Below are 16,487 nucleotides of genomic sequence, written 5' to 3' on the forward strand. Positions count from 1 at the left end.
AGTGGTGCATTTCATAAGCAAGGCAAGGTGGGGCAAGTTTATTTGTATAGCACAATTCATACCCAAAGTAATTCAAAGTGCTTTACAGAATAAGAAATACATAGCAATCACAATACAAACAAATCAAAACATAAATAAAATTAACCTTAAAGGTCCTATAACCAAAACTGACTCGATTGAGCTTTAAGCCATGTTATAATGTTACCTCCTCAAAAACATACCTGGAATTGTGTTTTGTTTCATTCCCACATGTTTGAATAACTCTTTATTATCAGTCTGTCTACATCTCCAGAGATCACAGTGCTATGTTCCACCTTGTGATGTCATTAAGTGGTAGTTTTCAAGATAACCGTTACCTTTTACCTTTAGTTCAGTAGTCAAGTACAGTAGTAGTAAAATAGTAGCTGAAAGTAGTAATTGAAATTTTCCAAATGATTGATGAGTGAAGGTGTATGGTGTTTTGAAACACAGCAGACCACCTCCTGTATTACCACATGACATCACAAGGTGGAACATAGTGTTTTCTCTTTGAGAGAAAAAAAGCCAAGAAGCCGAAATGTACATGATTGGTGTGTTTAATGTGTGAATGAAGCAAAATACAAATCCAGGTATGTTTTTGATGAGCAAAAAACATAACATAGATCAGAAAATAGTGTAAATTGGGTCCTTTAAAAGAGGGCAGAAGAAGAGTGTGGAATAAAAATAATTTATTTTTTCTTTTTTTTTGCAGTCGAATTGGTCTGGATTGGGCATGCACTGTGGCGGACATTTTGCACAGTTTGAACTCTTCATCCGAATGGAGCACAGTCATTGCTTCCTTCACTGATCATTGTATACAACAGCTGCCAAATTCTCTGAGACGCACCAATCTTTTCACTCTGTTGGTGTTGGTGGGCTTCCCCGAGGTTAGTGAGAACAATAGTGAAAAATGCAAACAGTAATTAGCACGTTTTCAACTTGTTGTTTTCTTTCAGGTTCTCTGTGTTGGCACCCAGACTGTGTTTATTGACAACGCAAATGAACAACACAACATGATCTTACTCAAACACTTCACAGAGAAGAATCACGCGGCAGTGGTCGATGTTAAGACAAGAAAGCGAAAAACAGGTTGGTTGTTAAAGATCCTATATTATGCAAAATTGACTCTTGTGAGCTTTAAGTCATGTTATAATGCTGTTACCTCATAACATACCTGGAGTTGTGTTTTGTTTCATTCACACATGTTTGTGTAATCCTGTACTATTAGTCTGTCTACATCTCCAAAGCTCAAAATGCTCTGTTCCACCTCTGTCTAAATATGCAGGGTTTGTGTATTAAACATCACAAACAACACAACTCCACTTATGTTTGCGATGAGGAAACAACATTATTACATAGATCAGAAAATAGAGTAATAGACTGTCTGCCTGCATTTTAACTTCTGTAGTAAAATAAATGTATTTTCTTTTTGCAGTTAAAGACTACCAGCTAATTCAGACCCATGAGTCAACGTCTGGAGAGGGATCTCAAAATGCACTTCTTGTTCGTTATTTGAACAATTTTACCTCCATAATTAGCCATCTACTGCAGGCATCCCCAGACAACACCTCCAGTAATGCTGTTGAAGCTTCCTGGGTCCTGTCATTGGCTCTCAAAGGTCTCTACAACACCCTTAAGGTACTGTATTTACAGATCAAATATACACACATATTTACATAAAATCTATGAAATTATGTATTCACTGTGTATATTATGTCATGTAGAAACATGGAGTAGCAGAAGCCCAAAAAGCCATCCACCAGGCTGGTTTGACACAGCTGCTGGTCAGGAAGTGCAGCAAGGGAACAGGCTTTAGCAAACTGTGGCTTCTCCGTGACTTAGAGATCCTGTCCATCATGTTATACTCATCCAAAAGAGAAATTCATTCTATGACCCAGGACCCCGACAGAGACCCAAAAGAACAGGATAAGGAGCAGGACTCAGACCAGTCCAGCTGCTGTGCTGACGATACAGATGTGAACAAGCCGGATCCACTTGAAGGCCTAGATGAAGAGACCAAGATTTGCTTTCAGGTACAACTTCTTTTATTTCACCAGCCTCATAGCTAAACTGCTTATGTCATTTGGCTGAATTGAGTTTTCCGTCCCATACACCTGTAATGATAATTACTATATTGACATTCAATATATGAAAGCTGGAAAAAGATGTTTTGTGGCCCAGTATTTATTGTGTGTAGAAATTCTTTGCAACTGTGGGGAGATTTTTGCAGTTTTTATCTAATAACGTACGATTTCAGCTGTAGTCGTTAGCCATAGAAGTTCTCTATTCTAAATATTGGTTCATTTTACTTTTCATTTGTTACAGCTCAGGCCTTTTAATGACGCAGTATATTTTTTTAGAAAAGGTTTACAGGGATGGAATTGCTTTGTGTCAGGGGCATAAAGTAGTTTCAGTATTACTGTTTATCGCAATATCTCTCTGTAGCAATATATTGTGCTTCAAAATGTGTTATTGTGACAGGGCTGCTGTCTTGTTTTACTCCTCAGACCCTGCAGCATCTGTAGGTGTCATTGGATAAGTTTTTATAGCTAAAAATGACTTTGCATTGCTATGAGGCTAACTACTTAAAGATGTGAAGAATAAACATATCTTAACATGTAAAAACACAATTTCTCTTAGATTACCCATGATGCCTTAAATGCCCCTCTTCCCATTTTGAGAGCTATGTATGAGTTACAGATGAAAAGAACAGACTCCTTTTTCCTGGAAGTTCAAAAAAGGTTAGTAGCAGTACTAAAATATTTTACTATTTAGGTTGTAACAAAACACGTTGTTATGTAATATCTAATTTTATTTAATCAAGCAGATTTGATGGAGAAGAAATAAAAACGGACGAGACCATTAGGACCCTCGCTCAGAAGTGGCAACCTCTGAGACGACCGAGGTCAGAAGAAAGGAACACGAAGGCTGTGGACACTGACATGATTGTAGTGTCCTGTGTGGTGAGTTCTCTTAATTATAATCATGAATCAGTTTTTAATTGTTTTTTACTGATCATTATGCACAATTCTGGACCCATCTTGATGAGTTCTTTAGAAAGCTAAAGTTTCAAAACATTGTCAATCTGGATTAAGTTTCAAGACAATTTACCTGTCATTCAGGCTTTATCAATTCAAAGGCATAAATGGTATGAAACTTCAAATCTCAAAACCTAAACCTGGTGACTATTTTTGAAAGCCTTTTGTAGGTTTAATCAATAAATTCAGTTAAATAAATGGGTCTACTGATCTTCTACTGATTGCTGGCCTCGTGTAATACTAGTAACTGCCTATGTCATTTTTTGACCGAATTTGCTCTTCATACTGTACTGCATTTGTAATTGTTACTGACTGTATTTTTATCGCCACTAAAATACAAAGTCATCTTTTTGCCTCAGAGACTCGGTTTATTTTTCTATTTCCCCCTAAACCTTGAAAAAAATATTTAGTAGCAGTTATGCTAGTAATCTAATAAAATGCCAAATCTTTGTATTATTTGATTTTCTTGCAGTCAAAGCCCAGTCACTGTGAAAAAGCCACAGAGGAGATCAATGTCGTGGCCCAGAAACTGATCACAAACTCAGAGAGTGACCTCCAGCTGAGCTACGCCAAACAGAGACGCACCAAAAGCTCCGCCCTCCTTCACAAAGAGCTGGACGTGCGCAGTAATCGTGCCGTTCGACAGTATCTGGTGAAAGTGAACCAGGCCATAGCCACGTTGTACGCCCGCCATGTGCTCGCCTCTCTGCTGGCAGACTGGCCCACAGAGACCCCCCTGAGCGAGGAGGCCCTGGAGCTGAGCAGCGCCTCTCACATGGCCTACATCCTGGACATGCTGATGCAACTGGAGGAGCGGCCGCTGTGGGAGAAGGTGAGAGCTTTGTCAAACAAATAGGGCTGCAGTGATTAATGAACTAATCGTGACCATAACACATACAAACAGAACTTTTTATAACAAATACAGAGGCATTATTAAATCAAAATTTTCAAAAATAATGAACATTTTCTTTAATACATTGGTTGAAATTTTGTTTGTAGAGCCTCAATGTATAATATATTGCCACTTTACACAAAAACAACTGAATTTCTTTCTCCAAAGTTTGAAATCTGCTCCAAACTCATGCCTTTACTGATAGAGGATTGGCTGTGGATTTCTCCATTAAAAAAGACCCAAACTTACCATTGACGATTACAAAAGGACTGCATTAAAATGGGATTAAGTTCACATCTCTTAAGGTGGCTTTGTACTTGTGTTAATATTTCCTTTTATTATATTTTTTCAGATTCTTCAGCGGGTGCTAAAGGGCTGCAGTCAAAGTATGCTGTGTAGTTTATCTCTGACAGCCTGCCAGTTTATGGAGGAACCTGGGATGGCGGTGCAGATCCGAGAATCAAAACACCCATATGATAACAACACCAGCTTTGACGTTTGTGGAAAATTTGCTAAATAGTTACTCACCTCTTTCCTGCTTTAGACTTTAGACAAACTTGAATGATCTAAAAGGGAAATTGCTTACATAGTAGCTCACACAAAAGATAGCAAAAGATAAATGGTAATAATAGCATTTATTAATAAAAGTGTCAAATAAGAAATTTGCTGAATTAGAAACAATATACAGATGTGTATTAAAAAATATAGTTGATCTCAAATATATCTGTGTAATATACAAGAGGTGGTGGTTTAAGGAGATACCGTGCACAGATGAAATGATGATGTGACATTACATAAGGTTATCTACCACAATATATAAAGTGTGAGTTGTTGTACAGTTAAATGTATGGTTTGATAGTCCCCCCATAACTTTGAAAATGTATAATTAATAATTAATAGTATCTTAATTCTTTTACTTTATACCAAATGCACCCGATACATTGTTTTTATTATTACATGTACACAGTGTGCAGACTATATAAATTCTTCATCCTATCACTCCTCAGGATAAGGTTCACATCCCTGGAGCGATCTACCTGTCAGTAAAGTTTGACTCGCGCTGCTTCACGGAGGAGGGCTGTGATGAGCTCATCATGTCCAGCAGCAGCGACTTCCTTCAGGATGTCCACAACTTCAGTGGCTCTCCTCAGAAATGGGCCGACTTTGAAATTCCTGGTAAGAGCAAAAAACATTTAAATGAGATATATTATGCAAAATTGACTACTTGGACTACTAGAATACTTTTTAATCATGTTATAAGGGTTTTCCCTCATAATTGGCTTACTAAAATTTGTATTTTGTTTTTTGTTTTCACTTACCCACCTCACCTTACTCTCTGTACTTTATAGTCTGAATTATTTTGAAAAAATTTGACTCTGGGTCCCACATGTTTGGATACAAAATTACACGCCGCCATTTTTCAACAACAAAACGTATAAATGAAAATCTACCGTCACAATGAAGAGATGGGGGCTATCAGTTCTGCAGTCATAGACAGGAAGTCAATCCACAGATTTCAGAATGATAAGAAATTAGGACCGTTGCCATAGCAATTAGCAATTGAAAATATCTTGTCTTTTGAATGATGAAACGTCCTCAATATTTTGCCTATAACAGGAAGCTAAAAATTATGAATAGACCAGTTTCTATTATTAATCTCTTTTAAATCAATATTTTATATTTTACTATGAACAAAATGTAAAATATGCATGTTATGGTTTAATACTAAATTCTCAGAAACAAGAAATAATATTTTGTGTGGGGTTTTTTTTCAGGTGACACCCTTTACTACAGGTTTATGTCTGACATGAGTAACACTGAGTGGGGCTACAAATTCACTGTTACTGGAGGCCACAGAGGGCGCTTCCAAACAGGTCAAAATTTTGAATTTGTGTTGAGGAATTCAGCCATACCCTTGTAAAATAGTTGATTTTTTGAAAATGTTTTGTTTTGTTTCTTTAGGTTTTGAGATTTTGAAGCAAATGTTAGCTGAAGAGCAAGTGCTAAGTCACTTGCCCCTGAATGACATCTGGGAGTGGCAGGTGGGCGTGGCCTGTCGGCAAACTGGGAATCCACGGCTCAAAGCGATCCACCTGCTGCTCCGCCTCCTGCAGTGTCAGTCTCAGATGTGAGTAGCGTTAGGATCTTCCATGTTATAAGATATATTATTTGCAGCAGTTCAAACTTATTTCTAAATCTCCTAACACATTCTTAGCATAACGTCCTAATTATGGAGCTCAACAGTGGCCACTCGCTTAGGTTCCAGAAGTAAATTTTCCTTTCATTTTTCCCATAGACATTTCTAAAAATTCTACTATATAGAGTTCAAAGGCATCATGGAGACTAAGTAGCTACATGGTCACATAGTTGTTTTAAGTCCAAAAAACTTTTAAATGCAAGATTCTGCAAAATGTTTGAATAACTTTGCAGTTTATAAATATTCAGAAACAATTTAAAATAAAATTATGTCTTGTGGTCATTAGTTACCACATAACTGCTTATGCCTGAGCTTTTGAACTTTTAATATACATTTTTTCAGAAAGTCTATGAGATAAATGAATAGGAAATTTAGTTCAGGACCGGGGGAGTGGGCGGTCGCTGTTGAGCTCTATTCTCTGCAAGTTTATTAGTACTTTTCACAACTTTCATAGGCAAGAATGGATAGCATCTTAACAGCACATCTACTTTATTTTCTGGTTCATAGACATTAAAAATGCTTTATAATTAAACGCAGACAGCACACATTGGTCTCAGCTGCTGAGAACTGCTTTTACAATATATCTATACTGACAAATTATAGTTGATCACATGACCTCATTATTTTAATTAACTTTGCTCTTTCACTCACTATAATTGCATTGGTTAACACAATTCCTGGTGTGCATCTGAATTTACTCCATTGTTCTTATTGCCAGTAGTTTATAAGGATCACCAGGAGGTTTTTAGTTTAGTCTAGTCTTTCATTTCCATCCTGTTTACATAAACCAAATTTGTCCAGACAGTGACCTAGAAACGAGCTAAAGCTTGGATCCAGATATTTGCATAGAAACAAACTGACTCTTCTATCTCTTTCCTTTAAGATCTTGTGACCTGACTTTGCTGCGCCCCCTATGGCAGCTCTTCATGTCCATGGAGACCAGTGTGAGTCAGGACCCCACCTCGGTCACTGTGCTGCTTCCTCTTCACCGAGCCCTCACTGAGCTCTTCTTTATCGCAGAAGCTCGGGCCAGTGTGAGTAATACAATCTCAAGCATACAGTCAGTACAAACAACTCATTACTCAAAAAAACAACATCTGTTATGTGAAAGCAAATATTCAAAACCATAACAGGAACCTATTAGTTGCAAGCATAGACTCTATAAAGAAATGGACTAAGGGGAGTGTGATGTCACCCATAGCGTTCGGCTCCAGTCAAATGAAGCTCAGGAGGCCGGCAGTTATAGGAGCAAATTTGAAACCGATTTCATATAAGGAATAGTAATTAATTTACTTACAAAACTGTGAAATAAAAACACCAGGATCATGTAGGGCAGGTTAATATGAACATTTTAAGATCAAAATGAGGAGCCTGACAGTAACAGAAAAAGGCGCAACAGTTTCTCAATACATTGTGAACTGGAGACGGTGGAGCCAGAAGCACGTCCGTGCTCACTTCCTGTTTGGAATGCGGTGGTTAGTGGGTTAGCTATGTCCATTTATCCAGTCTATAGTTACAACAAGGGAAGTGGCTTAACCCTACCCCACCAATTTTACAAGATAGGATTGTAAATGTTGATAAAAAAACAGAGTAGCCACTAGGTCTTAAAAGTCTTAAAAAGGTCTTAAATTTCATGTTCCTAAATTAAGGCCTTAAAAAGTCTTAAATTATGTTGTCCAAGTCTTATTTTTTTCACAAAGGTCTTAAATTTCATTAGACAATTTTTTTGTATACTCAACCGGGCTGCAGTGCAATGTTAAATGGAGGGAGGGAAAAAAAACAAACAACTATGTGAAATCACGTAACATGAATGAAAGTCTAACATGGAGTATGCATACAATACTTTGGTTTCTGGCGCTGGCGGCAATGAGTAAACAATCAGTACAGTGAAGGAAGACACTGGATGGATCATGACTCTTAAATTCTAGATATAGTATTTGGTTGGTCTGGTGGTTTTCGCCCGCATAATGGGTGCGAAGTTGGTCTTAATTTTCATTTAAGTGGTCTTAGAAAGGTCTTTAAAAAGTCTTAAATTTGGAGTAGTCAAACCTGGGGATGGCCTGAAAAAGAAGTTTTAAAAAAATGCAGTCAAATGTTTCATATTTTAGTTTCTTTATTTTACATTTACATTGTATATTCTTACTGGAAGCATCAGAATTATGAATGAATGTATATGGAATGTAGTAAATTAACACAAAATAACTGAAAACTTGCTTTACACTCTTGGCATTACCATACCCAGACAAAGTACACCTATGTGAAAACCATTTCAGGTGACGTAATATTGAAGCTCATTGAGAGAAGGCCAGGCTTTGTGGCTACTTGGAGGCATTTGAATCTAAAATATAAAAAAATATTTAGTTTAACTTTTTTCTGTGTTACATACTTCCAACACATAATTACATCTCATATTCAATGTCTACAGTATGTATCTAACTGCAGAAAGTATTAAACATAAAGAACGAAAACACTGAATGGCAGCGTGGAAAGCTTTGTTCAAACTTTTGACTAATGGTGTAAAATGCTATTATGCAAAGGATTTACAATTATAATTTATAATGTTATTAATGATAATGAATTGTGACTCTCAATATGAGTAATTTGCATCCACTATTGACTTCTCCATCCACACATGTGTGATCTGTCTGTGTGATGAACATGTTTTTCCTGGGCCCACCTGTTCTCCGCTGGGCTTGGGGCCAAAGTGGAGACCGGCCATCTGCCAGACACCACCAGGCCTCACTGTCTCCTTCACTTTGAACTACAGGCACTTTTTGTCATGCGATTGTGTTTTTGCATACAGTATGGTCTTGAAATTTGAATAGATACTCAGCAGTGACTTCATGCTGGGGGTGTGCTAAACATTCCACTATTAGAGATACATGTAGCAGTTACCATAGAGACCCAATACACACATAAACAAACACTGACAAAAAGTGTTACGATAGTTAAAAAAACACACACACAAAATAGATTTAAACAGCACAGACTAACTGAACAAACTAGTAACTATAATTTTATGTGTGAGACTTGTTTAAGAGCACATATCACCAGCTCTTTATGATCAGATTGTGTTTAAATAAAACTTAGATTAAGTGTAACTTGAGTAACAGAGCTTCCGACGGAGCAGTGCTTTCAGTTAGCTTCACACCCTAAGGCATCAGCTAGTATTAGGGATGTAACGATATCCAAATGGTATCTTGGTACCATATTTTCACGATATACATCTCACAGTACGATATTTATTGCAAAGTTTGGAGGCTAACAAAACTGAATATGCTGCATTTACCTCTTAAAATGCCTTGACAAGATTTAAAAGTGCTTATAATAGTTATTTCTTCATATGGTCTGCACTGAAATGGAGCAAAGGATCATGGTCTATGTAGGTCCCTCTGTTTTTTTTTAGCTATTGCTGCACCCTAACTCTTAATTTAAGCAAAGAGACTTGTAATTTGATATATTTTGATGGTCCATGATATTATTGTGAGAACTTTGACGATATAATATCACGATATTTCTGTTACATCCCTAGTTAGTATCAATAGTAAGTCTTGAGAATTGTGTGCACTTGACCTCCCACAGTCTGTCTGCGTAACTGAGCAAGATGTCTTAATGCTTTACTAGTGAATTTATCCCTTCTTAACGTGATATTTTAATTTGACCTATTCACTGTTTATCTTCGGCTCAATATTTTATTTGTAGTAGCAATCTCCAACCACTAGGGAGCAGTAGCAGTTCATACAGTATTTTCTGAATCCATTATTCTGTATTTTCAACATTCAGGCAGCTTCATAGTAATGACAAAACATTCTAGGACACTGCATCTTTCCTGTTAAAAGTGCAGAGTGAGAGCCTTAAAACAGCTTCTTAGCTTTTGGCAGCAGTGAGCACTTTATTCTAGTTTTAGTGCATTAACGTCTGTGTATCGTGCAAATGGACTTAGGATGTGCTGCTGTATAAACACAAGGGGAACAGTGGAACAATATGAGACTTCTGGACTATGTTTCCAGCACTATTTGGACAGTTACAGCTCATTTAGCCTCTATGTCAACTTTTCTGTGTTCCCAACCTCCTTTTGCTTATTATTAGCTGACATGCATTTCATCTGTTTAGTTTAAAGTGCTCTGGAGCTTTGGGCCTGTGTGGAAAAGACTAACTACAGCAAAGTCAACCTTGCTTCCAAAGTTAAAGGTTCATATGTAATTTTTCTGATGAAGAGTCTGTCACCTGCTTGTCTCCAGGGAGATGTTATTGCTTTGTCTGGAATGTTCCACAGTACGGCATAAAATTGATCTATTTGCAGGCAGTGGTGGAAGAAGTACCATATTTTTTGGACTATAAGTTGCTCCAGAGTATAAATTGCAGGACCACCCAAACTATGAAAAAAAGTGTGACTAATGGGTCCGAAAAAAAGTAAAAGTACAGATACACTCAAAAGTTACATAGTGGACCTTTAATTCAGTATAAGGGCTAACTGTTTGCTTGTATTTTGTCTTTCAGGTGCAGGGTGTTCTGCAGGAATACTTGCTAGCAATGACGACTGATGAACAACTCCACAATCATACAGCCATGGTGAGACCTACACTGTATTTATTATCTTTTATTATCTTTTATTATCTTTTATTACCTGCCACAGTGTTGGTAGGTGGAAAAAAGCTCTACTTCATTTCTGGGAATTACAGCACATATTTTATTCAGTAAATTAGTTAGTATTGGAGTTGTGATTCATTGTTACTATGAAATGAAAAATCACATGAAAAAGCAGGTAGATATATTTTAACCACCCCCAAAATTATATTGTTACAGTAATGTACAATGTATATAATATAATATTGGGCGGCAGTAGCTCAGTCGGTAGAGCGTTGGTCCACTGATCTGAAGGTTGGCTGTTGGAATCCTACTCTTGACTTAAACATCATGGGTTGAGCAGTCAGATCCATTGACCCACATGTTGGCTGGTGTGATTCCAGCTCCCACAGATGAATGCTGTCATGTCCTTGGGCAAGACACTTAACCCACCTCGCCCCAGTGTCTGTGTACACTGGTGTGTGAATGTGTGTGTGAATGGGTGAGTGGTTCCTTGTTGTAACACGCTTTGAGTGCCTTGAAGTTGGAAACGCGCTATAGAAAAAAGTGACCATTTACCAATGTCCTACATAGATATTAGTACGATATACAATACTACATTTTCAGACTTGATTTCGATACTAATTTGATACTCAATACCGATTCCAGTACCACAACTAACATACCAAAAACTTTCTTTATACTGCAGAATATGATTTTCAGCATCAAATAATATAAATTTCCTTTATATTACCATGTGGTCTTATATCTGTGTAAACTCTCAGTCATCTAGATATGTTCCATAGAAAATACTAGTCTATGTGCTCTTTTTCTTGGTCTGATAAAGATCAAGATCATGCTAAAGCTCAGGACCGGTTCATTTCTATCCTGTGAATGTGACTTTTTAGTTCCGATTCGATTAATATCAGGTTTTCAATGCTTTTGACAACCCTAATAGATATTATTAACACAATATTCAAATTCCTGTGTCAACCAAACAGTCCAATGTTAAAGTTACATAATTTAGCTTCAAGAAAGAGTTGTTTTGTACAAGTTTGATTTTATTATACAACTTCTTTTGGAAAACTTCTTCATTTGCTGTGAGTCACCAAGCCGTTGACAGCCAGTATATCCCCTGACACCCCCTCCTCTTTTGAGCACATGTAGGCTGCACTCAGTATTAATGTTTTTGGTAATTATGGTCCATTAGTGTTTGAATATGTGTGCGTGTGCGTGTGTGCCTGTGTGTATGTGTGTGGTTTTGAGAGCCTCCTCTGACCTGTAACCGTAGCAGAGCAGCCTGGAGGTAGTTGAGGTGCCCACGATGGAGGTGGTTTGAATATGTGGGTGGTTTTGTTGCAATGTTATTTAATATTTGTCGGGTTCAAACCAAAAAGCGCAGATACTAATGCAGCGAGCACACTGGTAATCATCGTGTTGTGTGGTCATCAGGAAATTGCCTTCAGGTTCTGTTTAAAATGTAACCAATTTATGAAATGGATCTGTAAGTTTAATGCACTCTCAAAGGTGCACTGTGTAACTTTTCTGGCGGAGGATCTACCATCTGCTTGTATCCATGTTGATGTTATTGCTTTGCCTGGGATGTTCCACAGTATGGCATTAAACAAATTATCTGGCATTTATTCAATTCAACTCAGATGTTTTTATTTCTCAAAACTACCGCAAAAACATGCAGTATTTCTGTGAGCGGGTTCACTTCTCCACGGATCTGACTGGTAACTTGGCCTGATGATGTGACCTGCTTTGTCTCCATGGAGATAGTTAAGTTAAATGCCATACTGTAGAACATTTCATGAAAAAGCAACATGGAGTTACACACGTGGCAGACCTTCTACCAGACGATTTTGTGATTTTGGGGGAAAAAATGTAATTGCAATTTGAGTCTGACAAATGGATTAAATTGCAAAATATGTTTAAAACTTCAGGATTCTGTTCAAAGTGCACATTGTAAACAGCTCCAGGAGCATTTGAGAAAATACTAAAAAAAAGAAATGATGAACTACAAGAAACCCATAGATTTCAGAACATGTTTGTAGAGGTTTAAATTACTTAAATTACTACTTACTATTGTTCTGCAGAGGACTTTTTCTTATTATTAAGGTGTACTATGTAACCTTTTGGTTAGGGGTCTGTAACCTGCTTGTTTCTATGGACACTGCTCTGCCTGGAATGTTCCACAGTATGGCATTAAACAGCTCTACGATGGTTTTATTGCTCAAAAATACCTAGAAAAACAGACATTCTGACTGTGAGCGGGGTTGCCTCTCCACAGATCTGACTTGTAACTTGGTCTAGTTTGGTCTCCATGAAGATATAAACGTTTAATGCCATACTGGGAAACATTCCAGACAAAGCAATAACATCTCCATGGAGAAAAGCGTTTGACAGACCCTCTACCAGAAAAGTTCTCCAATGCACCTTTAAATATCTGGACAATTTGAGATTTGGTAATTGCACCAACTTTTGATTTGTTTGTAATATAGTTCTGTCCTAATTAAAATTTTGTGGTTGTGTATTAGGTTAGATCACAAAACATCCCCAGTGCCATATCCAGCCACTTTCCCAGTTGACTTTTTATGTAAGCATAATTTAGACAGATTCTTACAGGCTTTTGTATTCCTAGGCTCTGAAGAACATCGCTGCCATCAGCCTGGCGATCGATTACCCGAATAAATCGACCAAGTTACTCAACATGTCATCTTGAAAAGGACAGAAGAAGACAGAGAGACGAGGGAGAGAGGACACATTCTGAGGGGGAAAAGTCAAATACTGTATCTCTGCGTGGGGGGATGACCTCTTTATCATCCGCCACTTTATTTTGGACTGGCCCCTCCTCACTCCTGGCCCCTCCTCACTCCCCTACCCCTCGTTCTTACTTTATAACTCCATATCTGGACATGAGTATCTGAGGGGGACCCACAGCTCTTCCACTCCAATACAAAATGCCTCTGCCTTAGACAAATCCATAATATCAGCATGTGCATTCTCACAAGTTTGAAGATTATTCATCAGAAATCCGGTAAGGTTTAGATGGGACCTGGATGAATATTCTTTGGTGTTTTGGCCTTATTTTGTTCCAATCATCAGCCACACAAGATTACATAGTGGATTGCGGTCACCTTGGCCACACTGTCTCCGTGGACACTCAGAGCATCCTAAAAATACAGTCGAGGACAGTGGAGCTTCATTAGTCACCGTGGGGAGTGTGAGCTGACCTACTATCTTCCTCAATCACTTCACTTGCTCCTTTCCCAGCCATCTTCTCTGTTACCAAGGTGCATTTTGGGGCACTTTGTGATTTCAGAGTATTGTAAGCATCTGTGTCTGCATCTCACATTTATGATGAAGAACCTGACCTGCTTATTGCACTTACTGCTTATTGAGTGGCCCGTACCTAAAACAATAGCCATAGTTTTTGCATAGAATAAGAAATAAATTACAACAGGGGCAAAACTGTGATTTAACATTATTCCATTTGATTCATGAAAAATATTAAGTACTTTCTCTGCACCTTATTAAAAAGTGTGTAATGATGTCAGTTCATTTTAAAAGACTCATTTCACTATTGTTACAGCTTATACCTTTGACTGATCCTCAGATTACATCAAACTAACTATTCCCAAATCCTACAAAACAAAAGGACCTTAACTCTAAGTCTCTCCATAGAGCTTTGTACAATGTACAATATACAATAAATCACAAACCAATTGATAATCTATACTTGATTAAAAAGTATAATTTCTTAAGTATTTGTTTTTGTTAAATAAAAAGGTGTAATAAGTTAAAAATGCGTTAAAATATTTTGAAGACCCAACGCCGCCAGAGGTAAATAATTTTATGTTAACATATTTTATGAAATGAAGAATCTAAAACTAGAGTTGTTTTTGCTTGCATTCTCATTTATTGAAAAGATTATAGTGTGGTTTTGTTTTCTTTAGTTTGTAGTTAGTAATGTTTTATGCCAAAGAATTGAAACATTGTGAACCATAGCCTCATATCACATATCGGACACTCTGACGCTGGAGCAGAGGAAAACCTTCTTAAAACAAATTTTATGAATGACTTTTATTTTGAAGTGGTCTTATGTGGACTGAAAAAAGAGTGTGATTCTGTTTACACAAACATCAGCTCCACGGCCTCCGTCAGCCTCACTCATATCTACAATGTGCCTAAAGTTAAAAATGAAGCAATCATTATTTAACTCATGTTAGTTTATGGATTATTAATTATTCTATTTTAATGATAAATATATTGTTTATTTTGAGGGTTTTCTAACTTTTTACTTTTAATGTTTCTTTTCATGAAAATGCTTAGTTTTTGAGGCTGATTATTTTTGAATGTACATATCTGTGAATATTAATTGCACAGAAAAGAGACTTTGATATCAACCCGTACATCTATATGATTATTGGTCACTATACGATGGACACTGATTTTGTATGCATGGCATATTGGACGTGTAAGTGCTGCTTGGGTTAAACAGTGATCCATTTCTAATAAAAATAGAAATGTCTCTAAAGTATTTTTGCCTCTTTATGTGGGTTTCTGTGCTATAGGCATTATTCAGTCCTCAGTGACGTGTGCCTACTGCCCACTCTCACACGAGCATCACACAACCACCAGTAGTTCTGTTTCACTCTCTTTACACTTTACTACCTTTTGCTACGGATGGTACAACGAGGATATGCACAATTCATATTTTTATTTGTTTATGAATATTTGCACAGAGATTTTTTTTTTTTACCTTGCCCATATTTAGATTTTAAAACCCCTAGCAAGTCCCACTTTTTAAAAAATATTTTTTATTGATTTTAATATTTAACAAAACAAACAAAACAAAAAAACTCCCCTGCCCCACCCCTCTCTTCACACACTCACCAAAACCTTTTAACAAACACAAGCAAGGCCTACAGTTTTATGTAAAACTATACAAAATGTCACAAGTCAATTTTGATACTAACACATTGTATTAATCTCTCATCTAATTTGTTGCCTGATTGTATAAACATACAGACATATTTTTAACCTAATTGCTTTATACCCTTTTTTACAATTTCTCAGTTTTTCCTCAGTTTGTTCAAAAAGACAACTAAATAACACATGAGCACACGTAAAAAAATAACCGATATATCGTTCATCAATACATCTGGCCGACATCAAAATCTCCCTGTGTACTGCAGAAGTATATCTGTGTAACTCTGCTGTGCCTCCCTCTGTCTGTAACACACATAATAGCACATTATAATGGCCATGATGGGAACGGTGATCACAGTAATGTCATCAGGAAGAGGAAATGTTTATTATGGCAGCCGTTGATTCAGTGGCCTCTTGTGCCTTTAAGACTCCACAAGAGGTGAGTCAGCTCTACCCTGCCCCCTACAGGTCACTTTGTCTCCTGCTTCAGCTGCAAAAGGAGGATCATTCCAGGATTATTTAAGGAGACGTTAGGTGTTTGAGAGATGTGCTATTTGAATTATTTGCACAGAAATACTCATATTAAAGGTTCACCGTGTACTGAAACTTTTCTGGTGAAAGGTCTGCCACCTGTCTCCGTAGAGATGTTATCGCTTTGCCTCGAATGTTTCACAATATGGCATTCAGTTTGTCTATGGAGTCAAACTGGTAGCGACTTCGTTCTAGAAAAGTTACACAGTGCAAGCCAATGCTAACCATGTTTCTTTGTAATTTTCTGTCTTCAAAAAGTTAGGGTTGGAGTTAATCTTATTACTACAAAATAAAGAATGACATACACACT

General features: G+C 37.2%; 1 protein-coding gene across 3 annotated transcripts in view; it reads left to right on the forward strand.

The window, feature by feature from the left end:
- zzef1 (zinc finger, ZZ-type with EF hand domain 1) overlaps positions 1-15,254 on the forward strand; it is a 29,048-nt gene extending 13,794 nt beyond the window's left edge. For 2 of the 3 annotated variants that reach the window (XM_055148937.1, XM_055148938.1), the window contains exons 41-54: positions 731-905; positions 975-1,107; positions 1,454-1,656; positions 1,743-2,051; positions 2,659-2,759; positions 2,843-2,981; positions 3,529-3,888; positions 4,301-4,444; positions 4,956-5,124; positions 5,724-5,822; positions 5,911-6,076; positions 7,029-7,179; positions 10,646-10,717; positions 13,356-15,254. In XM_055148937.1, coding sequence (XP_055004912.1) covers positions 731-905; positions 975-1,107; positions 1,454-1,656; positions 1,743-2,051; positions 2,659-2,759; positions 2,843-2,981; positions 3,529-3,888; positions 4,301-4,444; positions 4,956-5,124; positions 5,724-5,822; positions 5,911-6,076; positions 7,029-7,179; positions 10,646-10,717; positions 13,356-13,436 — 2,302 coding nt within the window. In that variant the 3' untranslated portion in view covers positions 13,437-15,254. The remainder of the gene's footprint in view (positions 1-730; positions 906-974; positions 1,108-1,453; positions 1,657-1,742; positions 2,052-2,658; positions 2,760-2,842; positions 2,982-3,528; positions 3,889-4,300; positions 4,445-4,955; positions 5,125-5,723; positions 5,823-5,910; positions 6,077-7,028; positions 7,180-10,645; positions 10,718-13,355) is intronic. The other variant, XM_055148939.1, reaches the window with a different exon arrangement.
- The last annotated feature ends 1,233 nt before the right edge of the window (positions 15,255-16,487 follow it).

Source organism: Boleophthalmus pectinirostris, unplaced genomic scaffold, assembly GCF_026225935.1.
Source record: "Boleophthalmus pectinirostris isolate CB_2022bp ecotype Guang Dong unplaced genomic scaffold, ASM2622593v1 HiC_scaffold_12, whole genome shotgun sequence".
Classification (NCBI taxonomy): domain Eukaryota; kingdom Metazoa; phylum Chordata; class Actinopteri; order Gobiiformes; family Gobiidae; genus Boleophthalmus; species Boleophthalmus pectinirostris.